Source organism: Pantherophis guttatus, chromosome 1 (genome assembly GCF_059756535.1).
Source record: "Pantherophis guttatus breed Tessera chromosome 1, ASM5975653v1, whole genome shotgun sequence".
NCBI lineage: Eukaryota > Metazoa > Chordata > Lepidosauria > Squamata > Colubridae > Pantherophis > Pantherophis guttatus.
Genome location: NC_142063.1, coordinates 240,131,756 through 240,158,831, shown reverse-complemented (window position 1 = coordinate 240,158,831; position 27,076 = coordinate 240,131,756). Strand labels below are relative to the sequence as shown.

The 27,076-nt window shown below is 38.5% G+C and overlaps 1 protein-coding gene and 1 pseudogene across 4 annotated transcripts in view; one reads left to right on the top strand and one right to left on the bottom strand.

Annotated features, from left to right (window-relative positions):
• LOC117660902 (small ribosomal subunit protein bS21m pseudogene) overlaps positions 1–27,076 on the bottom strand; it is a 71,155-nt pseudogene that overhangs the window by 8,417 nt on the left and 35,662 nt on the right. The window lies entirely within an intron of this gene.
• Positions 7,741–26,899, top strand: GPR63 (G protein-coupled receptor 63). Of its 3 annotated transcripts, none has more exons than XM_034409033.3 (3): positions 7,741–8,435; positions 21,831–21,941; positions 24,307–26,899. In XM_034409033.3, the coding sequence occupies exon 3, from the start codon at positions 24,447–24,449 to the stop codon at positions 25,701–25,703; it is 1,257 nt and encodes a 418-aa protein (XP_034264924.1). In that variant the 5' UTR covers positions 7,741–8,435; positions 21,831–21,941; positions 24,307–24,446; the 3' UTR covers positions 25,704–26,899. The 3 variants fall into 3 exon arrangements, with proteins under 3 accessions (XP_034264924.1, XP_034264923.1, XP_034264925.1); XM_034409032.3 differs by having other exon boundaries at positions 7,746–8,435; positions 21,793–21,941; XM_034409034.3 differs by lacking the exon at positions 21,831–21,941 and having other exon boundaries at positions 8,027–8,435.

Below are 27,076 nucleotides of genomic sequence, written 5' to 3'. Positions count from 1 at the left end.
CGCCGCAGAAGGTAAGCAGCCCGTACAAAGAGGTGGGGGGAGGGAGGAAGCAGGACTAGGGCTGGGGTTGCTAAAGGAGGGGAAATGGGTTACTGGCGAAGGGTAGGCGGGGGTTGATAGATGGAAATTACAAAAATTTTCCTACCTTTTCCTGTGGGCATGGCTAGGTGGGGAGGTCATGTGACTGAGTGGACATGAGTGATGTCAATTGGCCATGCCCACTCAGTCACATCCCCCCCCCACCTAGTAACGCCCACTGAACTAGTAGCGAGAATTTTTGAAACCCACCACTGGTCTGATGGTACCTATCATCCAAAACATCTGGAGGGAAACAAGTTGCCTGTTTCTGTTGTCCCTTGGGAAGGCTGGTTACTTTGCCAATTTTATGAAATATATATAATTCAGGACAAAGGAAAGCCGAAATACAAATAAATTTGATCTAGACAGAGCCATGTGATACAAGATACAGTTGTAAAAATATTGACAAGAAGTCATTGGTGGGAAAGCACATTTTCATCTATATTGCAAGACTGTACCATGTAGTGATGTTGAGAACACTCTAACTTTGGTTTTGCTAGACTGCCAGATTTTACTTCATCTTAGAAATCAAGTTAATATTTTGGTAAGATTGTACCAGTAGCAATTAGCAATACAACCAGTAGTTTTTCATAGACATATTCTTCATAGAAATAGCTTTCTTAGTCTAATAAGCTATTAATATAGCTTATTAATGTCCATTGTAAGTGTGTGCAAGACAGGCAGGTACAAAGCAAATACAGTTAAGCAGTTAATTAATTTCAAGAGGAGAGCAAACCGTGTATTTAAACTTCTCCCAGTAAAAATAAACAAGGACCTTGAGCAGACATTTTAAAACTTTATAAGAATTCTCTTTATTCCTGGATTATTTCCTCATATTTGCACTCCTTTTCTGCTGGTGTTGGGCTATAGATTTAAGTGCATCAGTGGTGGGTTGCCCCCAGTTCAGACCGGTTCTCAAGAACTGGTAGTAAAACCGGCAGGAGGCTCCACCCACTGACCTGGACATCATCAAAGTTGATCTGCACATGTGCAGAAGAGCGCACGCGTGAGCGAAGCAAACCAGTAGTAAAGGTAAGTAGAACCCACCCCTGAAGTGCATGATATTGATACCTCCACGTCAGCACTGGAAAGAAGTTTTGGGAAACATTTAGTGCTTCCTTGCTGAGTGCCTCTTGACAAAATAAAGTGTCGTGTTTATCTAAAGCAATGTGTAATTACAAAGTGTAATGTTTATCTAAAGCAATCACTGAACATTTAGTGCAGTCAGATGGCACATGGCTTTCAAAGGAAATAGTGTAACACCACATTGTTTCATTAGAGAAGATTTTACTACGAAAACTAAACTTCCCTTTCCCCAACTCAAATCCTTTCAACACTATTTCCTCGATATTTAGCAATATTTTTTTCAAAAGACGGTAGATTGTGGGTTGCAATTTACAGACTGTCTAGCCATAATTTATGCTGTAATAAATTTATTCCTAGGTTAGAACTTGGTCTGTTTCTAGCATGGTCATAAAAGGTGACAACTGTAATTTTCCTCTTGCTTTGTTATTTGGGAGAGTAAAATTTCAATTTTAATATTTGACCTCACACAAAATTGTGGAATTATTAGGGAAAATGCAATGACATGGGACAGTTTGGTTAAGTGGTTAAAGCACTAGGCTAGAAGCCAAGAGACTGTGAGTTCTAGACCTGCCTTAGGCATAAAGATCAGCTGGGTGGTTATAGGCCAGCCCAACTCACAGAGCTGCTGTTGTGGGGAAAATAAAAGGGGGAAGGAGTACAGGTATTTCTCAATTTACGACCATAATAGAGACCAAAATTTCTGTTGTTAAGTGAGACATTTGTTAAGTGAGTTTTACGCCATTTTATAACCTTTCTTGCCACAGATGTTAAGTGAATTGCTGCAGTTGATAAATTAGCAACCTAGTTGTTAAGTGAATCTGACTTCTGCGTTGACTTTGCTTGTCGGCAGGTAGTAAAAGGTGATCACGTGACCTTGGGCCACAGCAACGGTCATAAATATGAACCAGTTGCCAAGCATCTGAATTTTGATCCCGTGATCATGGGGATGCTGCAATGGTTGTAAGTGTGAAAAGCGGTCTTAAGTCACTATTTTCAGTGCCTTTGTATCTTTGAACGAACTGTATTAGGGATCTTTGCCACCATGAGTTATTTATGAAAATGATAAAGGTGGGATAAAGGTTAAAATAAATAAATAAACATAAATAAGTGGTTAAGATTAACTGAATGGTTTAGGAGACAGAAATCAATCTCAGGGAGAACAAAACAAAATAGTTTGAAGAGATGGCAAGTTTTCAATTTACTATTGGAAATTGACTTGGCCACATATTAACAAATCCACAGCTTCTCGGGAAGAAAGGCAAAAATAGAGCTTTATTGAACACTCATTATTCAAATAAACTTCACAAAAGTAAATACATAACTGGGGTGCCAAATTAGCCTATTAAATATTACTAATTGTGTGCTCGGAGATTTCCCCCCAAAATAACAGATTGATTATTTGATCTATTGACCTGGCATGCTTTAGGGCTGTGTTGGCAAACCAATGGCCTGCGTGCCGGAAGTGGCACGCAGAGCCATTTTTCCAGGCACGCGAGCTGTCGCCAAGCTCATCTGAAACTGTGCATACGCGTGCGCCCCAGCTGGTGTTCAGGCCTCTGGTGTGCATGCGTGCAAGTCATGGGACCCAGCTGGTCTTCGGAGCTCTCCTGTGCATGCACACGTTTGTGCATGCGCGTGAGATGACTGGTGCGCAGTGTGTGCATGCGTAGACAGCGTTTGTGTGCATGTATTGTGCATGTGACAGCTGTGCACACGCGCATATGGTGAGATAGAGCACGCAGCGTGTGCTAAGGTGCATGCGTGAAAGCTGTGCACATGCAGAGATGGTGCGGTTGCGCATGCAGCACATGGGGTGGAGCTGCGTGTTACTGTGGATGGCATGTGAGTGCGCGTAGTGTGTTCCTGTTCAGCACTCAGTAAGTAAAAGGTTCACCACCACTGCTTTAGGATAATTGGTGATTGACCAGTGCTTCACATTACATCATTTGACAGAAAAATATATTGCTAGCTAAAATAGTTTCATGCTGCCTATATTGATTTGAAGTCAGCATTTGACCAAAGGCCTAGAGACAGACTCTGGGAAATAACCTGACTTTTCTTGGTAAAGAAAAAATCCAACTAAACTTCCAAAAGTACAGAATGTAGATGGCTTAGTGATGTGAATATAGCAGCAAGTTAAATCCATTAAATAGTTAAGATTTTTTTTACTCTCCTGCTAAAGATTGCGAATGATACAGTTTCCCCCAAAATAAGAGTTCCCCTGATAATAAGCCCAATGAGGCTTTTGAGCGCATGGCAATAAGGCCAAGCACTTATTTCAGGGTTCAAAAAATATAAGACAGGGTCTTAATTTCGGGGAAACACGGTACTTTCAGAATATATAATTGCCCTTTTGTAAAAAAAAAAAAAAAAAAAGAGGTCAATTACATGTCCTTGGCTCTAAAGTAATTCAAGCAAACCCTGTGTACCAATTGCTCTATGACTCTGCATTATTTATAAGGGACAATAGATGACTATGAATAACTCAGCCAAAATTTGTAAGAAATATACCTTCTCTACCACAGCATGCAAAGTGCAACACTCGAATCGCAGACAGAATTAAATACAATTGAGATGAGGAGGTGTATGGGTGATTGTTCTCAACTTCTGGCTCATATTATTGCTTTTCCTGGCCTTGGCTCCTTTTGACAATTCAGGATAATTTTTTATGTATTTGTCTGGATAAAAAAAAAATCTGTGTTTGTCTGAACATTATCCGTGAATTTTACAAATTAAAAATCAACAAAGAAAAGTTGACACACAAATTGGAGTAAAACATCTAACATATATCCAGTGGTGGGATTCAGCCAGTTCGCACCACTTCGGGAGAACCGGTTGTTAACTTTCTGAGCAGTTTGGCAAACTGGTTGTTGGAAGAAATCATTAGGGCAGAGAACCAGTTGTTAAATTATTTGAATCTCACCACTGCATATAACCCACTAAATCAAGGTCCTCCTACCCCTGTCCATGGACTGGTACCACTCGGTGGCCTGCCAGGAACTAAACTGTGCAAGCAGGGAAGCCCCATCCCCATCATGGGATGCAGGCAGCGGACGAAACCACATCCCTTCCCCGGTCCACGGAAAAAACATTCTTCTCTGAACCAGGTTGGGGCCACTGCACTAAATATGAATTCCACAGCAATTGGTTATCTCACTAACATTACTGTGGAGGAAACAAAAAGAAGGAATCTGGCAAGAAGGCTTTCTGGCACTTTAATCCTTAAAGAGATTGTATAATTATCATAAATATGTCTATCTAAAAGATATGCATGGTATTTGGCAAGAGACTGCAGCTAATGTAGGAATTCTATTTGAAAATGATACTTTGAACAGTTTGAAAAAAATCAACCGAATCCAGACTTTTTTCTTATTTTGTAGGATGGGTTAAAATTAGTGTCAGGACTAGGTGTACATAGAACTGCATAGAACTTTATACATACAATAAAAGAAAAAAGTCAGTTTACCTTGCATTGACTATAATAATTTGCATACTTTTTATAAATGGGAGTCCAATACCCAAACACGCATTTAACAAGATGATTATGCTAGGTTTAGTGATATTTAGTATATTGTCAACTTAAACTGCATTTCAGTGGATTGCCACTTGCCTGGATTTATCCTAGCATTTTAATCAATGTTTTGCATAAGGTCAACTATAAGAACATGTTTAAATAAATAGCCACAATTTACAAAATAGATCCATATACTGCATAATAGTCTATTTCAGTGTTTCCCAAACTTGACCCTTTGAAGATGTATGGACTTCAACTCCCAGAATTCCTCAACCAGGCATACTGGTTGGGGAATTCTGGGAATTGAAGTCCATGCATCTTAAAATAGCCAAGTTTGGGAAACACTGGTCTATTTCAATGTATAATAATTTTAATTCAAAATAAATAATTCATTTTTACCACCCAGTCATGCAGCTTGAATTGGGTGGCCATACAAATACATAAACAAAAAATACAAGAATATCACAATGCATTTACAAATGTAAATATAAAATTCAAATATAAAACTGTAATATTTTAACTTCAAGTGCATTGGCTGCATTGACGCTACTTCTTAAGTTGCTACTTACCCATACTCCAGTAGCAAATGATTAAAATGTTTTATTGTTTATTTATTTATTGTCCTGCTTTATTATTTTCTTGCTTGATTGCGGAATCCATCTTGAATGCTATCTCACCAGCTTTTGTTTTTACTTTGGCTGAGCACAGCACAAAGCTTGTTTTCCCCCTTCTCTTCCAATTATTTGCCTTATATTCATCCTATTTTGCTTTCTCCTTTCTTCCCAGTACAGCTAGCTATTCTAATGTCCCATTTTTATGCTGCCGTCTTCTGAGAGGGAGAAAGAGGTTTGTAAATGTTAATCTATGTAAGAGTTGTATCTTTATATGCAAGTGAACAATCAATTAATCTTGCGAAAGGATCTCATTTTATATATGATTTATTTGAAGTCGTATTGTTAATTCAATTGATTTAACAAGTCTGCCCAAGTATGGTTTCAGATTAATGTGTATTTGTAGACCTATAAATATGGACACCTATATGCAAATATGTCAAATGCAAAATTTTATTGGAGGAAAAATTCTTCAGGACTGATTTCTGCTACATCTACCCATTTTAAATTAGTAAGATTGGGAATCTGTGCATGTCACAGGATTAGTTTTGGTTATTTGTTTTCTCTTATCTTTATTTGACAGATAATCTTAACATGCAGGACTGACTATGTATCAAGTTGGTACAGACTCTTAGCAACCACCTTGATATTTTCCATGTATACATAACCTGGTCCAATCCATCCACCTTACTGCTGCCAATTCTCTTCCATTTCCTTTCATCTTCCCCAGTACTGTATTATAGCCTTGTCCAGAGTCTAGGATTTCATATAATACGTTTTAAGTAGGATTAACCGAGCCTGACCATTTATGCCTTGAATGAGAACTCTGGAACCTCTTGATTTCAAGGGGCTGTTCTGTCAACTTCCAGATCATACCTTTGTAATTAAGGCATTTTCCACCATCTAATTAGGAAATTATATTCTGTGTACACTATTTGTCCACTTTGACAAGCCCCATGTCCTAATGTTTACAAATAGGAAGATTTTTCAGTTCATCTATAATTTGCTTTTTAAAGGAAAAGGAATTGAACTTGAGATCTTCTGCTCTACGATTGAAATTAGAATACTTCCAGATACCTAATTTTTTGTGAGCAAGCGGACTGTACTATTCATGGAATTCAATACACTCCCTTGTGTTTTCTATTTCTTTTATCTTCTTGCCATAAAAAAATACTGAGGGGGAAGTCCGACTACCTACACCATTCTTTTGATTGGTAGCATTAAATATCCTCCCTCTGAAGGAGTTCAGGGTGGTCTCCCATATACACAACTGAGCTGAGTGCTTCTATAAATCTTCATATTTAACAAAGTACATTCAAGTAGTTAAAAGTATGGGCAGATTTGGGAGGTTCTTTTGAAGTCCCAAATTATTATTTTCTCCCTCCTTCCTCCCTTTCTCTCTCACAGAAATATATGCATGCATACAAACCCAAGCAAATAGGTGGTTTCCAATCAGGCCTTTTTTTGGATCCCAGAAATGTGTTTATTTATCATATTTGTGTAGCTGCCGCTTTTGCACATGACTGTGGGTGGCTTACAATATTGTCTGAAATGTCCACATTCCAGGAATTCACATTATTCTTGCTGCAAAACTCTGCACATTCCAACAAGGTATGGTAGTTTCTTATGCTGTAAATTCAGTGTTCAACAGCTATATTTGCTTTGGTACTAGTTTGAATATCAGGTTCACTGTGCATGAAAAAAAGTTGATACGATGCCACTGTTTCTGGTTAATTGCTCCTATTATGCTCCTTCCTTCCTTGTTTTAATCTTTTTTTTTTAAAAAAGGACACACCTCTAATAGCTATCAATCAACGTTTTATTTCACCTCACCTAATTCTGTATCTCTGTTCTACTGCAGCTCTTTAATACTTCAGTGAGAAAGACAGTGACAGGGTTGGCCCAAAACCACATCTAGAGATAAAAGTGCGACCACCCCTCATCATTTCTTTTCCTATCTGATTCGGAGAGCTGCTTCTTGGGGGAACGGTGCGCTTAAGACCACAGGCCCTTTTTAGGAATTCCAAAAGTCGAAGAAGTACGTACTACAAGCCCTCCTCTCCCTACATATTTACGCGGGAAAAATAAGGGCCGGAATCTTCACACGTTACACCTGTTACATCGGTGTGTTGTGTTCTATTGTGGTTTCTCAGCCCCCCCCCCCCCCCGGTCGATCATGCACACAAAGCTCGACTGGGGTGGTGGTATGATCCCTCTCCTCCACTCCGCCTCCTCTTTTTTTTCCCCGCTCTCCCAATTTCCGAAATAAGTAATCCGTTTTGCGGGCGAAAGTCACTCGCCCCCAAAGAGGAGCAAGGTTGCTCTCTCCGCTCAGATAGACGCCGGGCCAAGCCAACTGCAATTTTTCCTCTTTCCAGAGGGCTAAAGGCGGCGGCGGCGGCGACAGCTGCAACGCCCCCGCTCCCCATTCTGTTGCGCACGCACGAGTCCGGGTTGCTCTCACCCACATTCCTCGCCACCGGGGGGAGGGAAAGAGGAGAGGAAGCGCGGTTTGCTGGGACCGAAGTCTGGACTTCCAGCAGCGGGAATCCCGCACCCAACCACCCGCCCCCTCCCTCCCTTCCCAAAGACCCTTCCTTCCGTAGCTGTGCCGGTGCCGGCGCCGGTGCCCCCGCGGCCCTCCGGAAGATGCACCCTGGGAGAGCGCTCGCCTTCGCTGGCGCGCACGGCTGGGGGCCGGAGCCCGGAGTCTCCTCCTCTTTCGGCCTCGGACTCCGCCCCGAAAGCTGGCGACGGCGAGTTGGGTTCGCGAAACGACGAGGTTGAACCGGGCAGGAGGAGGTGGCTGTGGTGGCGGGCGGACGGGTTCCTTCGCTTTCCTCTCTGCAGCCGGGGCGATTGGTTTCCATCGGCTCCGAAGCGGGGTGGCTGCTCTGAGGAAAGGGTAGCAAAAGGCGGGCTTGCGCTGCAGCCGGGGAGACCCTCCAGCTTGCAGGCAATGGTCCACCCTCGCTGCCTTGCTCGTCCCCTCTTTCCCCTCCCTGGCTTGGAAGCTTTTGTTCTCTCCAGTTCGGGGCACAAGAGAGCTACCTGCCGCCGCCGCTCCTGCCTCCCGACGTCAGGAAAGTTCGAGGAGAAAACCGCCTCGGGTCCGACCTCCTTTGGGTTGCGGCGCCTTCAGTTTGGTGAGGTTTAAACCTCGGGCGGGGCCGGGGCTGAAGGGGAAAAAAAAGGAAAAGGCACGGTGGGTCTAGGCAGGAGCGGCGGGGCGAACAGGCGACCAAGAGGAGCTTTGGGAATGGGGGGGGGGGAGGGAGGGGAGAGAAAGGGGGTCTCCAGCAAAAGCTGGCTCTGGGGGCAGTCGATTGGAGTGGGGATTGTGGGGATTCACTTCGCATGCGAGCACTTCGGTCTACTTTTTTCCGGAGTTGGGGTTCAGATCTGCTGGCTTTTGGGGAGGAGTGGGGGGGGGAACAGTGTAGATTAGTTACTCCTGAAGAAAGAGGTATAAGACACCCACGCGCGGGCGCGCACACACACACCTAAGGAAAGTTGACATTTTTAAGCCCCCTGGGGATTTCGAAAAAGGTAACGAACGAAGAAGGACTGGATCAGACACGGAATGCGATGTAGGCGATCGTGTGATTGCGATGCCTTCCTCTGAGTTGCTTTAAAAGCGGGCAGCGCTGTTGTGGTGATCCGGATTCCTAAATTCCCAACCTTATTTCTAAATCGGGCGAGGTTTGGGTGAGGCTCCAAGCTCCTGGCATCCTTCGGTCTGCCAAGGGCTACGTACCTATGGCTAAACCTTTGGGAAGTTTAAATGGTGTGATTTGATGTGTCCCAGATTTGCGGCTGGCTTCCACAACTATGGATGGCTATGGGCGAGAACCTCTCCCGCCTGTAATTAATTAGGCTGTATTAAACTCCAGTGATGGTTTGGTTGTCATAAGTAATGAATAAAGGGTGTGCACCTGTGCTTTTTGTAAAAAGTCAGTGTTACAAATTAAAAGATATTTCAATAGAACCTATCACTAATGTCTGGTAAAAACGTGTTTATTATTTCTTTGCCTATTCTGTGCTGGGGAAATGAGAATTGAGGAATGAAATGTTATTAAGGTGTTCTGGTAAAAAAAAACAAAACGCTCTGACTAGGATTTTTTTTTTTTTTTTTTAAAAGCTCAAAAGTTCAAGGAGTTGTCCTGGCTATACGGAAATATCCCCTGTCTCTGGAAAAAGTGGCATGCTTGATCACACTTTAAAAGTTTTAAAAAATTATATCTTAATTTTTTTCAAGAATCCTATGTTCCAGAAGTCTTGGTAAAAGTATAGGGATGCAACCAGACCCAACATTGGGTCTGTTTCATTGTTTCATTAACCCTTTCGTCCTTGTTGGCATCTACCTTAATAATAAAATGCTATTTTCCTAATGGTGTTCATACAGAAAAAGAAATCCAGAATCCAGGATCCAGGTTCATATATAGCAGCATTTCCTAGCTTGATGTTCTCAAGATGTGTTTGATTATTATTTACACCCGTTTCTCAACCTCAGTCACTTGTAGATGTGCAGACTTAAATTCCCAGGGTTGTCCAACCGGCATTCCTGTGCACATCTTCAAGTGGTGGGGGTTGAGAAACACTGATTTACACCATCCCTTACGGTATCCTACCCTGTTTCCCTCAAAATAAGCCATCCCCTGATAATAAGCCCAATCGGGCTTTTGCGCGCATGACAATAAGGCCAAGCGCTTATTTCAGGGTTCAAAAAAATATAAGACAGGGTCTTATTTTCCGGGAAACACGGTAGGAATGCAGGGAATAATAGTTTGCTATAGCTGAAGAGTGTCAGATTGGCAAAAGTTTAGAATAGAAAGGGCTGCATCTTGTCTTGCCAGCAATAAAGAATAAGCAATAACCGAAATTCAAATTTTCACCATCTCTTTCTCTGTTTCTTATCACAATTTTCTTGTCTTCTCTTTATTCTGAAGTAGTTCAGCTGAATCATGCATGACTGGAAGTTTGTAGTGTTAGCTAGTGTCTATAGATACTTGTTTGGAAGTCAGATCACTGGAACATTTAGGAAGGAGAACACATCTCTAGGCTGCTATGTGAGAATACAAATATCTGTGTGTCCCACACCTGTTTCTGGGATAGAACATATTTTACTAGTTTTATCAGAATATATTTAAAGTTTAAAGAATGTGAGCTTGGATATGTTTATTTAGGGTGGCAGAGGATTGTCAAATTTGCTCCTCTAGAGAAGTGAGTGAGATACTGGACACAATCATTCAGTTTTCTTGTTAGTAATAGTTTTCTTCTTTGGTTTTTTTAAACTCTTCAGTCTTGTCTACAGCCTTGAGATTTCCTTTTCCTCAGAGAGATACTAGCTAATCCATCCTGCCTAGTTTTTCATCGATAGCAGATGGCAGAACCTAGTTCAACTCACCTGTGACAAATTAGACCCTAAATGTGAGCTTTTTAAAAGCATCCATACACATTGGATAAATTAGTAGATTTTGTTAATGGCGGAATCACACATGCAATTAAAAGTATCTAAGTAATGGCTTAAGTTGGTGGAGGAATAAGGCGCAGGAATGAATGACTTTTCAAAGGATAAGGAAATATAAGATAGTTCAGATAATTTATCTTCTTCAGAAGTTACCATCCTTTAAAAAAATTCATCATGAAACAAATAACAAGGGATATGGATCTTATTAGAAACATTTAGGTTTTGGAGAGAATAGCTCTTTTAAAAGGAGCTGGAATTCTTTCAAATGGAAATAAAAAGTGAAATATTTATATTCTCCTTTTAGAATACTATATATTTAGAAGAGTGTTTAGTTAGAAGAGTATTATTTTGATCAGTTTTCATCTATCTCATGCCCTTCAGAAAGAGCACCAGGTTGAGTAATATTTTACATCTTCATATTGTTGTTTATATTTTATTGCTGTGATATTCTTGTTGGGATGAGTTATATCTGTTCCACACAAGTTTGTTCTAACCTGATTCGTTGAATAAGCCAGAATACCTTGGTTAATACAACATTATAAAAAATCATGGTTTACAAACCACATTTGTTACATTTTGTTGGAGAAAACATATGGCTTATTACTTTAGATGAGCACAGGCTATAGAATTTAAATCTGCTTCACTTTTTTCTTCCTTGGAAGAAGGACAAAATCTGCAGAAATATTAAATGTATCTCAAATTTATTTATCTTTAAAAATACCCAGCATCAAATGGGTTTCTTGCTATATATTATAAGACCTTCCAAGAAATTATGTTTACGCTTTAGCACAAGTAATGAATGAGATCAAACAATGCCAGATGCATCCTTCTGTATACTCTGGGCAAGTTGGTTTTTTTCCTTCTTTGTAAATCAAATAAATAAAGGTTTCTTGCCATGAGGAAGGATTTATCAGGCACTGCTGAATTTTATTCATTACTTGACCTTTCTAATATGCAAAGGATAATATCAAATGTATTTTGAATGCTGTTAATAATATAATTAAGAAAAATACAAGGATTTTTCGGGGCACAGAGAAAGTCTTTTGTGACGGAAAGTAGACCTGGCCTTGGGAATCGGGAAGGAAGGAATGAATCATGATGGGGCTAGTTTGAGAAGAGATTATTTAAACCAGGCCGGTCAAACTGGTGGCCCAAGGGCTGGATGCGCCACACGCAGTCCACAGCCATCCCAGCTCTGCAAAGCCAAAGTCGCAATACATCACGATATGTCATGTGACGTGATCGAGTTTGACTTAGACCTAAGAGCATGACAGAGAAACCCCAAATAACTTCCCATGCTTTGATTGTTCGGGACAGGATGGAGGAGAGAGAAATTGTGACAGGTTTTCAAGATTCTGAAATTCTACCCTACAACAGTAAACAGTATTGGAATTCCTGCTGTGACTGTTTCTTGCCCTTGTCTATCTCAAAGACTGAAACTTTGAAATTTTGGATGGCCTTGTATAACTCACAATTTTGAGGAAGATGCAGTGGTGAAATGCTGCCGGTTCACACTGGTTTGAGCGAACCAGTAGTGATAAAAACTACCAGTTCAGACAAACTGGTAGTTAAAAAATGCTACCGGTTCCTCCGAACGGGTATTTCCGATGATCAGCTGTGTCGCGCAATTTAAAATCGCTAGAAAGCAGGAAATTCTGCTTTCTAGTGAATCTAAATTATGCGGCACAGCTGATTCCCCTCCCCCCCCACTGCTCTACTTACCTTCCCAAGCCTCTTTTTGGTGTGCACTGTGCATGTGCGCACAGTGTGCATTTGGCATCTGGAGCGCATGCACGCAGCATGTATTTGGTGTGCATTGTGCATGCATGTGTGCAGCGCGCATGCGCGGCCAGTGAACTGGTGCCAAACAGGTTCAGATTTCACCACTGGGAAGATGAACTAAAATTTGAATTTCTTACCTGAATAAAGAATAATAATCTAAAATAATGGACCATCGACTTTTTTTCTTTTGTACAAAAATGCATTTGAACAAAGGAGGTATCTCCTTCCTTATTTATCTTGGCATTATAGCCTTTCACAAGAAAGTTATGACAAGAAAATAAAGTGTCACAAATCAAACCAACAAATCAAAAATAGAAAATAATGATGTAACTAACCCTTATTCATCCAAAGGTTTCTTTAGAATCAGTAATGGAATGCATATAGCAATATAGTTTTGTATGAGAATATTGGACTAATAAGAGCAAGACTCAAATACTTCAATGGAATATAACTCAAGAATATAACAAGTTCAGTATTCCTGTTAAACCAATTAAGTACAGGTAGTCCTCGACTTATGACCACAATTAAGCCCAACATTTCTGTTGCTAAGTGAGAGATTTGTTAAGTGAGTTTTACATTTTACTACTATTCTTGCCACAGTTGTTAAGTGAATCACTTCAGTTGTCAAGTTAGTAACGCAGTTGTGAAGTGAATGTGGCTTCCCCACTGACTTTGCTTATCAGAAGGTCAGAAAAGGTGATCACATGACCCCGGGACACTGCAACTGTCATAAATATGAATCAGTTGCCAAGCATCTGAATTTTGATCACATGACCATGGAGATTCCTCAACAGACATAAGTGTGAAAAATAGTCATTTTTTTTTGTGCCATCGTAACTTTGAATGGTCACTAAACAAACTGTTGTAGTTGAGGACTATCTGCATCTGTGAATTTATACAAACCAATAAAGAGCAATTCAGAAAAATAATTCATAGACTTGGAAAAATATCATGGAAGATATTTTAAAATGGTTAAAATTCCTGGTTAGGAAAAATGGCAACAGTAAAATGAATGTATTACTAGATTCAATTTTCTATTTCAAATGACCATGATAAGAATTGAAGGCATGCTATTAAATAAGTGGCAGAGACAAATAACTATATGGTCGAAAGGAAGAACAATAACTAACCTTAAGATTTTATAAGACTTAAAAGAATAGGGTAGACAGTCAGAATTAAATTTAAACTGTACTATCAGCCTATAACATGAATCATGGATTGGGTTAAATCACATTACAGAGGGTTATACTTACAGACCAGTATTCTCAGACAGTTTGCATAAATATATTTGTCTTGATAGAAACAGAAATGCACAACCAAATAGAAATAATTCAACCATAAGTAGAAATTAAAAAGTATGGAAAAACACAGAAAAATCAACTTAAACTAAAGCGAGCACAACTTGCCTGGGTATTATAGCTATTTTCATGAAAGTGAATTCCACTCCTTTCCAAAATATTAAGATAATTCATATGGGCTGCTAGACCTAATTCTTAATAAAATGAAGATGAAACATTTGAGATTCTTACTTCAGAATTATAAGAATTACCTTACTGTTTTTAATATCTTAAACAGTATAATCAAAAATAAATTATAAAAGTAGAATGGAATAGTTAGATACCTGACTGGATTTGAAAAACATATAACACAAAATTTAGAACATGTATCTTATTTATAAATTGTTATTGAAACACTTCTCAGAAATTAAGCAAGTTGTATGATTAAATGGATGCAGAATTTAAACAGGACAATAATACACAACAATGCATCTCTCAGTGGAAGACAAATCCACCAGGATTGTTCTATCTAGAGAAAACTGACATGTTTTAATGTGAATGTATTTTCTAAGTAATGATTGTCAAAATTCTAAAAATCCTTAGAAATTCAATAATTGGGTCTGATCATTCATATCTGATGGTAGTGTAAACAAAATTCTGGAAGATGATTTTATAGAATGAAAAAAAAGCTAAAGGTTGATTTCTCTTTCCTGTCAGCTAAGTTTTTGTTAAGCATTAGTAAACTTTCCTTCCTACAAATATATATTGAATAAGCTCTGTATATGATAATGGGTGACAGGGCATTTTGTCCTTTTTATTGGAAATCACACATCATTTTCTCTTAGAAGAATTACAAATTAAACTGGGAGTATATAATCAATGTTAAAAAAACTTGGTTTCTACTTGAATCATTATGTAAGAATGGAATTTTTAGGTTTGATAGAACATTTTCTTAATAATTCAATAGTAAATTCCTCATAGGGAATCCTGTAAAATCTGCCTTCTTGTAACAATATACCAAAAAGTGCTTAGTACTTTGTTGTAACCAATATTATTTCTGCCAAAAAGCCATTGGTGCATCTCTTTCTGTGCTTCAGACAATGTTTATAAGGCCCATTCATTTTCAGAACTTCATGAGGACAGCTGACAATGAGCTGGCCCTGGAGGATTTTAGGTAGTAATGGGTGTTGTGTGTGGTTTGTCTGTTTTTTAAAACTACCATTCCATTCTTGATTGAATTCCTTATTAGATTTCAATCCATACTAGTATAGCTGTGTGGAGTTTTTGTTGTTATTAATTAGGAAATCCAGTTTCCTATAGATCATTCTACTCAAATAGTCCATAACTGAGTTCTATATAGTAGAATAGTTTTTGAAGTGACCAAAAACATCACATCTCCCATCTCAAAATCAAAATAGACCGGAACGCAGTGTCACCAAGATTGGACTACAGCGGAAGCTAAGAGTTTGAGTCAGTGAAAGGCAATTACTTTCCAGAAATATATCTCTAGATGTCCATCTGCTTTACTAATTTAAGGGAAACCATGTTGTAAAAACAGGTGAGATTTTAGACACTTATGAGCACAAACTTAACCTATTTGCCATTAATGCAAAGTAAAATCCTACTAAGCTGTCTATCATGTCTCAAAAGAAGTCTTCACATACGTAAATAAGTCTTATCTTCAGGAGCTGGAGGAGAAGCTATGAAATTAGAGTCTCATCATTAGGTCCCATTCTAGCATTCAATTTTTCCCTGATAATGGTGAGTGCTGACCAGTTATCCCTCTTACGCACTGCCAGTTGCACACACACATTTTCTGATAACAAACTCAATATATTTATTGCGGTCATAAATCTTTCAGTCCAATAACAGTAAAGCACACTACAAACTTGATGCTTTTGGCATAGGAAACAGGCCCAAGAGCTTACTTTAGCAAAAATATTTGGATAATCTTAAATTCAGGAAGACCCAAGAACAGTCTGCTTCTAGTCCAAAATTCAGATAATCCAACAACAGAACCACTTCTATTTTGAGTTAAGACAATACAGCATTTTATTGATCCCTATGCACCAGGATAGGAGAAACTTCTTTTTTCCTCCTGCCTTTTCTGAAGAAAGTCCTTATGGAGGATTAAACAAAATGTAGAGCAACAGGGAAGCTACTGCAGTAAATTTCTGCTTTTCACTGCCTTTGCATCTGTATTGTTTCCTGGGGGGATAGGGGATGTTCTGTCCATCCATCCATCTGTCATTCGTCCATCTCCCACCTTTATTATTTTTATAAATAACTCAAAGTGGTGAACATACCAATACACTTTCCTCCTCCTCTTTTCCCCCACAACAGCAACTCTGAGGTGGGTTGAGCTGAGAGAGAAAGAGTGATTGGTCCAAAGTCACCCAGCTGACTTTCATGCCAAAGTGAGACTGGAACTCACAGTCTCCAGGTTTCTAGCCTGGGACCAGTTTAGATGGCATGCCAGAAAGGGATCAAGCTATTATATAACAAACATTGGATCACTTTGTGGGTTAAAATACTAATGGTTAACCACAATTTATAATACACTGTAGATAGGTGATATTATTGTGTCAGAATCCACAGTCTGACCATGATAATTTAAAACTGATGACAGAATTCCTAGATCAAGGGTGTCCAATTGCATGCAGCTCTGGGCAGATCATAAACTTTTAACATTATTATGTGATTTTTAGCTATATTTGTATGCATTAACTATATTATATATTTTATATGCGACCCAAGACAATTCCTCTTCACTCAGTGCAGCCTAAGCAAGCCAAAAGGTTAGACACCCATATCCTAGATATTTTGAGGTGAGTATTATGTAGAATTAGTCCTAATGTAGGCACAGGTTAAAAAACAAAAATCCCCAGTAAATTTCATTAAGTTGAGCTGAATGTTTATATGTGCAGAAAGGGGGAGAATAAATGTAATAATAAAAATCAACTTTCCTCAACTGGCATGACCACTGGGTTACATTTGTAGTCACAATACATCTGGAGGACACCAAATCAGAAAAGCCTGGTATAGTATAATGCCATCAGTCATTCTATGATAGTGATAGTAGTCTTTCTTTTTTAAAAAAGAGATATTTAAGATCTATACTTAACCTATAGCAACTTGTTTAAGCTGCAGAAGAGTTGAAGTTATTTCCAGTCTGTAAAGCAGCTTGCTTTTAAAATTTCATACATGCAAAAACACCTCAAAGCATTACATTACAATTTATATGTTATAAATGAATGTAACCTAAATTTGAAGGTTCAAAGTTTTGTTTCCCAATATTTAGTTCCTCATCAAAGCATTTATGGCATTTTCTTATTTTTTTCTCACACACTTTCACTGTTTGTTTGTTGGTTTGTTTGTTTCCCTGTCTTATTTAACATTGCAAAACTTGGGGGATATGCTATAATTTATACAGCATCTTTTTATTCCATTCTAAAAGGAAAGTTACATATTTACAGAAGGAGCCCTTTCATAGAGCAAAATCTTTGGCTACTACTCAAAATATTCACCATTTGCTTACATTATTATTTGTTGTAATTTGTAACTTTAAGAACAAACTATATAAATGATTAAGAGAAGGATACTCAGACAAGGGTGCAAGTGCATTAATTTCAGGTTAAGTGCTTAGAATCTCTCATTTCTAATGAAAATATTTTTATATTGACATATTTCGTTTGTATAACCAAAAGTACATAGAATAGAAATTGCCTTTTTCAGAGCATATATTCCTTGTGCAATAACATTAACATAATAGAAAATAAAGAAAGAATTGGTAAAGACAGTCTAGCAGACTGTACAGTAAAAGGTAAAAATAGTTTCACAGAATGAAAAATTTCCTTATATACCACTAAAAAGTCAGACAGTGTATGATTCCCCTCTTAATTTTCTGACTTCCATTCAAAAGTAATGTAGATGTTTTTAACTATTAATGTTTCAATTAATATTCAATAATGTTAGAGGGTATAATAGCTAAGAAGGCTGTTTTGATATGTGATTATTTAGTATTCTAACATGTACAATATTATGGATGCATTACTCTTAAGTTCCATGCATATGAATGTCATATATTTTAAAATGAGAATTTATCAAACTCAAATTCAACCCTAAATTCAGAAAGTATATTACTGATAGGAAAATGTGAAGAGTCAGTGAGTAAATGCAAGTGATGGACACTATAAAATAATCTAATAGCTTTGGCGCATAGCTGTCATACCAGAAAATGAAAAGATGAAGATACTTGATTGTTTCTTTTCCCTGACTATGATTTTAAATGCTGAAATTTCTGCTGGTAAAAAAATTAAAACCTTAGTTGGATGGGACAAATTTAAATCAAACATATAGGTGAACTAGAGAAAGGAAAAGTTAAAAATTAACTAAGAAGACCCCCGAAAGCCGTTAATGAAATTGATTCAGGATCTGGATTTAAGGTTGGCTAGACAATATTTTGGTATGCAACAGCATCTGCTTTGAACATGCAGAACAGATTTAGAGACAACATAAAGAAGGAATGTGACAAAGAAGTTGAAGCAGATAAATGGGCAATAAAAATGGGATGAAGTTCATAGAAGAACTCTATAAACCAGGAACCAGAGAACTGTAAAATAGGAACTATTGTAAAGAGCGGCTCAGCGAGTGCTTTTGAAACTGAGAGGTTTTTCTTTTAAAAAGCTGTGAAGAGGTAGTTGTTGAAAGACAACCCTTTGCAGTGAGCTGAATAGTTATTTCTATTCTAGCTATAGTAATTTATGTGGACCTGACTTTGAAAATGATCTTTTTATGCTTAGAAAGCTGTCACATCATAGTCTGCTGATGCAGGTTTGCAGATTCAGAATCAGTTTTGCTCTGTAAAGTCATATTCCTCTAAGATTTTATTTCATAAAGAACAAGGAATTCACTTTTGTTGATTACAATGTGTAGCTTATACTGTTATGTGTTTGGCAGGGATAGATGTGCAACATTTCAAATCATCCTAAAGCATTTGTCAGACTCGCAGTGAACTCTCAGACTATGAATAACTAATCTCCCTATTTATTTTATTAGCACAACTAATTATTTTAGTATATATTATTTTTAGTTGACTTCTAATATAGATAGGAAGGTGGTAGTAAAATTTAAAAGCCGGCAGCCAGATGGATTAAAGTGTTGCTAAGGAAACTGACTTGGAAAAGAAGTGTCAGAAGAATGTCCACAGAATATCAGGCTGTTTTGAACTAGTATTTTGAACCCATCTAGAGGGATAAATCAAAACTGGAAAAATAGCTGAGTTTGTAAGCATTTTTTAATTTTTATAATTGTATAATTATGCAAAATTCAGAATGATAGCATGTAAGAGAGATGAAGGAATGGCAAAATCCACTATTATATCAATCCTGATGAATGAACATCCAGTCTCAGTTTAAACATGCCCAGCCAAGAAGAGTTCACCATTTCCAAGGCAACCTGTTCTACAAGTTGTACAAGGTCTTGATGTCCAACCCAAATTAACTTTCTTCGTAATTTAAACTCTTTTTTTTTGGTTCCGTCTTCTGGAACAACTCTAAATAGTTCTGCCTGGTCTTTTATGAGATGGCTATTAAGATACCTAACCCAAATGTTATGCTTTCTTCTTCGGGCTCAACATACTCGGCGCCTCCAAATTTTCATTTTTTTTCTTCCTGACCTGTTCTAATGTCCTTTATGCAGTGCTCAAATATGGATACAATATTCTAGGTCTTGTCTTATCAATACAGAATACAGAGGAACAATGACTTCTCTTGATCTTAATAGTGTACTTGTGTTGATACAACCTAGAATTGCATTTACTTGTTTTTCTTGGAGTTACTTCCTATTACAAGCTCATATTTAGCTCATGATCCATCAAGACACCTAGACTCCTTTGTACACATTACTATCTAGCATGGTATCCATTCCCCTCCAGCATTGATTTTCTTAGAACTTCACATTTGCTGCTATTAAAATTAATCTTCCTTATTTGTGTTAATTATACCAGCTTGTCAAAATCCACCAGAACCGTGAGACCCTTCTTGCTGATTCCTGTTTCCCCATTTTCGTGCCATTTGCAAATTTATTCACATTTTCTGACTCCTCCCTTTATTATCAAAATCTAATGTCAGAATTCTTACACAATCCTCATGTTTAGTAGGTAAATCATTCTTATTTTTTCTAAGAAACTCAGGACTTAATGGATTTGCCAGTTTGGTAACTTGGAAAAACTTAAGTTTTAGACAGAAAAAAACTACCAACAATATAATAAAATAGATTTATGTTTTTTAAGGTCTAGGCAAGATCTCTAAATAAAAAGTCAGTAATAGAAACTATAATGTTTATCCTTTATGTACAGGGAATTTCCGCTTGGAGGCATGCCCCATTCTCCACATGATTTCTAAAGGCTCTGGAGGCTACACAAGAGCACACCCCATTTTCGCATGGCCTCCAAAAATAGCATAAGAAAGGGCATGCTTTTGATAATAATTGTTGGTTGTTGGCACTTTTGGTGTGTCCTCTGACATGTATATTCATCATCACTGTCCTAGCTCATATTTTAGAATTAAAGCATATGAATATATGGACTTTATTTTTGTACTTGCCATTCTTTATCTGAATTGTTCGTTACTCTTTTACAATAGACCTCTTGGAAAATTGCTATTACTATGTACTTATGTCACTGCTTCTGGAATTATTTCATACTATGCCTTTTGTGGGCTTCTTGCCAGAAATTTCTATGCTGATTTATTCCACCACGAATCAAATGAAAATGTAATGAAAACTGTGGTACTATGTATTTTTTCTTGGTCTAAAGCAGGGGTGTCAAACTTGTGATGACACGTCGTCACATGATGTATCGCAACTTTCCCTCCCTTCGCTAAACTGGGGGTGAGCATGGCCAGTGCATGACACATCCGTCCTGTGGGCCGCGAATTTGACATCCCTGGTCTAAAGTAAACCTTGGCTGAAATGCATCTAAAACAATTTCCTTCATCTCAGTCAAATTTCAAAATGTTTCTTTGCTGGGTCATATATGCTGGTAATTATTAACTTGAGCTCATGTTATATTAGCATTAATATTCAAATAAAGTAAGCTGTAAAACTGAGAACTGAGAAAAAATGTATATGAGGAGAAACAGAATACTTACAGTAGATTGATTTTAACTGCAATGGATTTTATAAAATAAATTTTTAATTGTAAAAGAATGTGGCATGAAAAATATTCTTTATATAATCAAATGGATAGCCTTTGATCGGAGTGATCAATAATAGTTCTACATATTTCTTAACATCACTGTACTTGAACCTAATAGTTCCATATGAAAATGAAAGATAAAATTATTCAAATTGTGAATGAAATAATATTGACTAATCAAGATAATTACTTAGTATATGATTATTTATATATATATATATGAGTGCTCTTCTATTACTTTATATTCCATTATATTTGTAAATGTAAGTATACTTGATTGTAAGAAAAAAACAAGCATTATTATTTCTTAATAAACATGTGGAGTGAGTATCTTTTCCCCAAACATATTCATAATAATTTATGTAGTTTTTATTTGAGAATCCTGTGTACTTTCTGTGTGGCTTACTGTAGTATAAGACACATATGTGTATCAGCAGAATGTATACATGTGCATAAAAATCAATAGCCTTGGTAATGAAAGTCTACTTTTATTTTAGTATTATTTATATTAGATAACCTTGAGAATACTACCAAAATTCTGTTGTATTAACTGATTTCTTTTCTGGATGGGTCTTGAATAGTTTTTAACATGTGAGTCCACTTCTAAAAAGCTGGGAACAGTAGACAGATAAAGCTAAAAGGGGACCAGTGTTGACAATCACCTCACAACTTGATTATCTGAAATAATTTATAATATAATATATAAAAGTTTTCTCATAATCTTGATCCTCAACAACTGCTTTGTTTCTTCACTATTCTTATCCTACCCTCCCAAGCTTCCTGCAGTCCAAGAGATTCTTCCTCTCTCATCCAGGTGAACTTCAATCCAGCACCATCTGTAACCTGTTCTGATGATTTGTTTATATGCATTTGGAAAGTCAAGTGTATCATGTGGTTTCCTGCACTGATGCTCTAAGAATTATGGGTACTGTATCATATAATTCCTTATTCACTAAGACTGTATGGACATATTGTGTGTATGACCCATATGCTTGTTCTCATGAAAGCAGAAGTATTTTCTTCCACTACATCCTCTAGTTCAGGGGTGTCAAATTCAAGGCCCGCAGGTCAGATCTGGCCTGCTGGCCCACCCTGGAAACAGTGAAGAACCAGCCCACGATGCCTCTGCCAGCGAAAATGGAGCTGAGCTCCATGTGCGTCCTCCCCGAGCTCCCTTTTTGCTGGCAGAGGGTTGCAGGAGGCCATTGCGGCCGATAACAGAACCTGTTAGAACCTGTGCCTCGTGCTGCCTCCCTGAGCTCCGTTTTCACTGGCAGAGGGTTGCAGGAAGCCGTTGCGGTCAATAACAAAGCCCAGGAGGGCTGCACGCAGCCTCCCTGAATTCTGTTTTTGCTGGCAGAGGGTTGCAGGAGGCCATCGCGGCCAAAAACGGAGCCTCAATAAGTGACCTTGACCTGGCCACACCCATCCTGGCAATGCCTCCATAGACCCCTGAGGTCAAACACAACCTTGATGTGGCCCTGAATAAAATCAAATTTGACATCCCTGCTCTATAAGCAAACAAATGAAGTTTAGATCTGATCTTCTCTATTTTTTGTCTAATGATGCTTTTTTCTGAAAAGAGTCTGTTCAAATACATCTAGCACAGTTATGTCCCTAATGTAAGCTCTATTGCCCTAAGACAGACAGGCAGACATGTAATTGTCCTCTTAGACACGTTCATGAAAAAGAGGTTTGACTGTAGCTGCATAGAGTAAGATGGGCAGCTATCTAAATGTTTTAAATAAATAAACTGATTTTGTGAACTTTGTACCTGATCAGATTAAGGCAGGTTAAGATACACAAAAAAGCATATGTTACGAGAGCTACATGAGTACAATGGACTGGGAATGGTCAGAAATAAAGAAAATAAATCAATAGGAATAAGTTTGAGTTCACAGTATGCACAATATTACATTCTTTTTAGACCCATCCTCATCACATGGGCCTGCCTCTTTCTGGATCACAGCCTAAATTCATCTTTCCCTCCCCCCCAAACAACAACAATAACAACAACACATATTTACATACAGATCCATTGAAGAAATGCAACACCCATATATGCATATGCTGTTACCTTTCAATAAATGCCCTTCTCTTCACCACCTTTTTCCTCAGCCCTCTGAGTGCACTGCCCAGATTCAGCCATAGTTGCTTCTCACAGGCTGACCGAGAGGGATAGGAAAAGGATTTCTTTTTAATTAAAAGTTTAGTAGTAAGACTATGATTGATGGTCATTGGTTTCTCACGCCTAGAGACATTTTGAGAAAAATGCGGTGGCAAGCTGCTGCAATCCAGTTGTTCTTTAAAATTATACACAGGTAGTCCTCACCTTACCACATTTCATTTGGTGACTACTCAAAGTTACAACAAGACTAGAGAAAGTGACTTACGACCGTTTTTCACACTTAAGTTGTAGCATCCCTGTGGTCATGTGATCAAAATTCAGATGGGATCATATGAGCCCCTTTGACGACCTTCTGACAAGCAAAGTCATTGGGGAAGCCAGATTCACTTAACAAACGCATTACTAACTTAACAGACGCATGGATTCATTTAACAACTGGCAAGAAAAGTAGTAAAATGGGGCAAAACTCACTTAACAAATGTCTCACTTAGCAACGGAAATGTTGGTCTCGATTGTGGTCATAAATCGAGGACTACCTGTACTTAATTCATTTCACAGGAATATTGAACTTGTTATATTCTTGAGTTATATTCCATTGAAGTATTCGAGTCTTGCTCAGGGGTGAAATCCAGTAGGTTCTGACAGGTTCTGGAGAACCGGGAGCGGAAATTTTGAGCAGTTCGGAGAACTGGCAAATACCACCTTTGGCTGGCCCCAGAGTGGGGTGAGAATGGAGATTTTGCAATATCCTTCCCCCAGGAGTGGGGAGGGAATGGGGTTTTTGCAGTATCCTTCCCCTGCCATGCCCACCAAGCCACACCATGCCCACCAAGCCACGCCCACAGAACCAGTAGTAAAAAAATTTGGATTTCACCACTGGTCTTGCTCTTATTAGTCCAATATTCTCATACAAAACTCTATTGCTGCTTGCGTTTCATTATTGATTCTAAAGAAACCTTTGGATGAATAAGGGTTAGTTACATCATTAGTTTCTATTTTTGATTAGCTGGTTTACCTGTACCTGTACATCTGATTTAAATACTTGATAGCGCTGGATAATGCAGGAAATGTTGAAGAGCACAGTTTTTGTCCGCAGCAGTATTGATGCATTCAGTAATATGATACTTTGTTTTAACATTCTAATTCCTATTTGATTTTTCAGACCAAAGCACTGCCATGAAGGGTACAAGTCAACCTTCCTTCTTCTGGATATGTCACTATAATTTCGCCAAGGGCCCTGAATCATGACATCATCTTATTTATTAAAATGCCTTGAATTCACATTCTCTCTCTGCTGAAGTGATGGTTTTTCCCGCAACGCTGACACCAGCTCATCCTGTGTCATTAAATGCAACTTTTATTGTCTATGAACATGCCCATGCCAATATTACCACTCCGTTGATCTTGGTCCATAAGGGCACAGCTCAGCTACTGAAATACCATTTGGGTGCCATGGTTACTACTGAGATAGCTCCTTTGACAATCAATAGTACACCTGCCCTCCTGTTACAAAGCTTCACAAGCTTGAGTCTACCACTCCAGATCGTCCTTTCTGCTGCCATGATATTTATTTTCCTTATTTCTTTTGTCGGTAATCTGGTCGTCTGCCTTATGGTTTATCAGAAGACTGCGATGCGATCTGCCATTAACATTCTTCTAGCTAGTTTGGCTTTTGCAGACATGCTGCTCGCTGTGTTGAACATGCCTTTTGCTCTGATAACTATCATCACTACCCAGTGGATTTTTGGTGATGTCTTCTGCAGAGTCTCTGCCATGTTCTTCTGGCTGTTTGTCATCGAAGGAGTTGCCATACTACTCATCATCAGCATTGATAGATTCCTCATAATAGTTCAAAGGCAGGACAAGCTGAACCCTTACCGAGCAAAAGTCCTCATCGCTGCTTCGTGGCTTGTGGCCTTTGTTGTGGCTTTTCCACTCTCTGTGGGGAACCCCAGCCTACAGATACCTTCCAAAGCACCTCAGTGTGTTTTTGGCTACACAACAAACCCGGGTTACCGCGCCTATGTAGTAGTGGTGGTTTTGGTCTCATTTTTCATTCCATTCCTCGTAATGTTATATTCTTTTATGGGCATCCTCAATACCGTACGGCACAATGCGGTTCGTATCCATAGTCACCCAGATAGCATATGCCTCAGTCAAGCTAGCAAACTTGGTCTCATGAGCCTCCAGAGACCCTTTCAAATGAATATTGATATGAGCTTTAAAACTCGTGCCTTCACCACCATATTGATTTTGTTCATTGTCTTCATCATTTGCTGGGCCCCCTTCACCACCTACAGCCTTATTGCCACATTTAACAACCACTTTTATCACAAGCACAATTTTTTTGAGATAAGCACCTGGCTCCTTTGGCTCTGCTACCTCAAGTCTGCCCTGAACCCACTCATCTACTACTGGAGAATCAAGAAATTTCACGATGCGTGTTTAGACTTAGTGCCCAAGTACTTCAAGTTTTTGCCACAGCTACCTGGTCAAGCTAGAAGACGTATCCGACCTAGTGCTGTTTATGTATGCGGGGAGCACCGGACAGTAGTGTAAGCCTCGCAGCAAATGGACATTTGCTCTTTTCTGATATATGCCTGTTTTAGTGGATTTTTTTTTAGGGCTTCTTTAGCTGTCAGAATTACAATTTTTAGAATTCACATTCAGCTTTGAGAAGGAGATATTGGTTGAGCTTTTCTACCAGAATATAACTATACTATGTTGTTGACCACCTACTAAAGACGTTCTGTATACATGGGGGAGGAATTGTGTGTATAGGGCAAAGCTTTCTATTGCAATGGCTTTTGCTGCTAAAAGAGACCAGTTGAAATGCCATTTTTCTCTTCCACAGACAGGGTTGCAAAATGTAAGCTTCAAAGAATCCCTGAATCGTTTGCACAGTTATTCCCTCCATGCAGGGGTGAAATCCAGCAGATTCTGACAGGTTCTGGAGAACCGTTAGCGGAAATTTTGAGCAGTTTGGAGAACTGGCAAATACCACCTCTGGCTGGCCCCAGAGTGGGGTGGGAATGGAGATTTTTCAATATCCTTCCCCCAGGAGTGGGGAGGGAATGGTGATTTTGCAGTATCCTTCCCTTCCACGCCCACAGAACTGGTAGTAAAAAAAATTTGAATTTCACCACTGCCTCCATGTATATGTAACTCTTTATGGATTGAATGCCACTGCCTCCCCGGTTCTGTGGTAGAAAGGAAAACTCATTTTGGATGTACGTCAGGTGATCTTAAGCACTGCTAACCATTTCATTTCATTGTAGATGTTGTTAATGCTGCTATTTTATGGTACATTTAGATGAATACTTAATAGGCTTTTTTTTTTCCAAACAATGTTGCTGCATAGATGAGCCAAAATATTTGCATTTAGTTAATTATTTGCAAGAGTTGCAGTGACATTAAGGGGGAAAAAACACATTCATGCACTTTAAACAGAACTGGGTGGAGGGGAGTGAATGGGGGTGAAGAAAGTTTCGGTGACTTCTAACGTTTTTGTTTCTTGCTGCAAGGTTTTTAATTCTTCCACCAGTTTTGCAGTGTTTCGGAATGATGCTATAACATATTTTGTTCTCAGATCTATTTTATAGTCCTTTTTGAGTTTACTTGAATGTCAGAAGTATGTAGTGTAAATTCATTTAGACTAAGACACTTAAGTAACACTTGTTACAGTCTAGAGGTATTAGTGCTTTAAATTCTTCTAAAGTCAAAAGGAATTAAACTGAATTCCAGTTACTTAAAAACACATGAGATTTGTCTTTGATTATTATTTCAATGGGATGTACATGATTATTCATATTCAATGTCATGACTTTAGCCCCACGAAAGAATAACTGATCCTGCAGTCATTTGTAAGCATATCATGGAAATATGAATTCCCTTTGAAAGAGCCTTGATAGTACAGGGGTTTAGTGCACCCT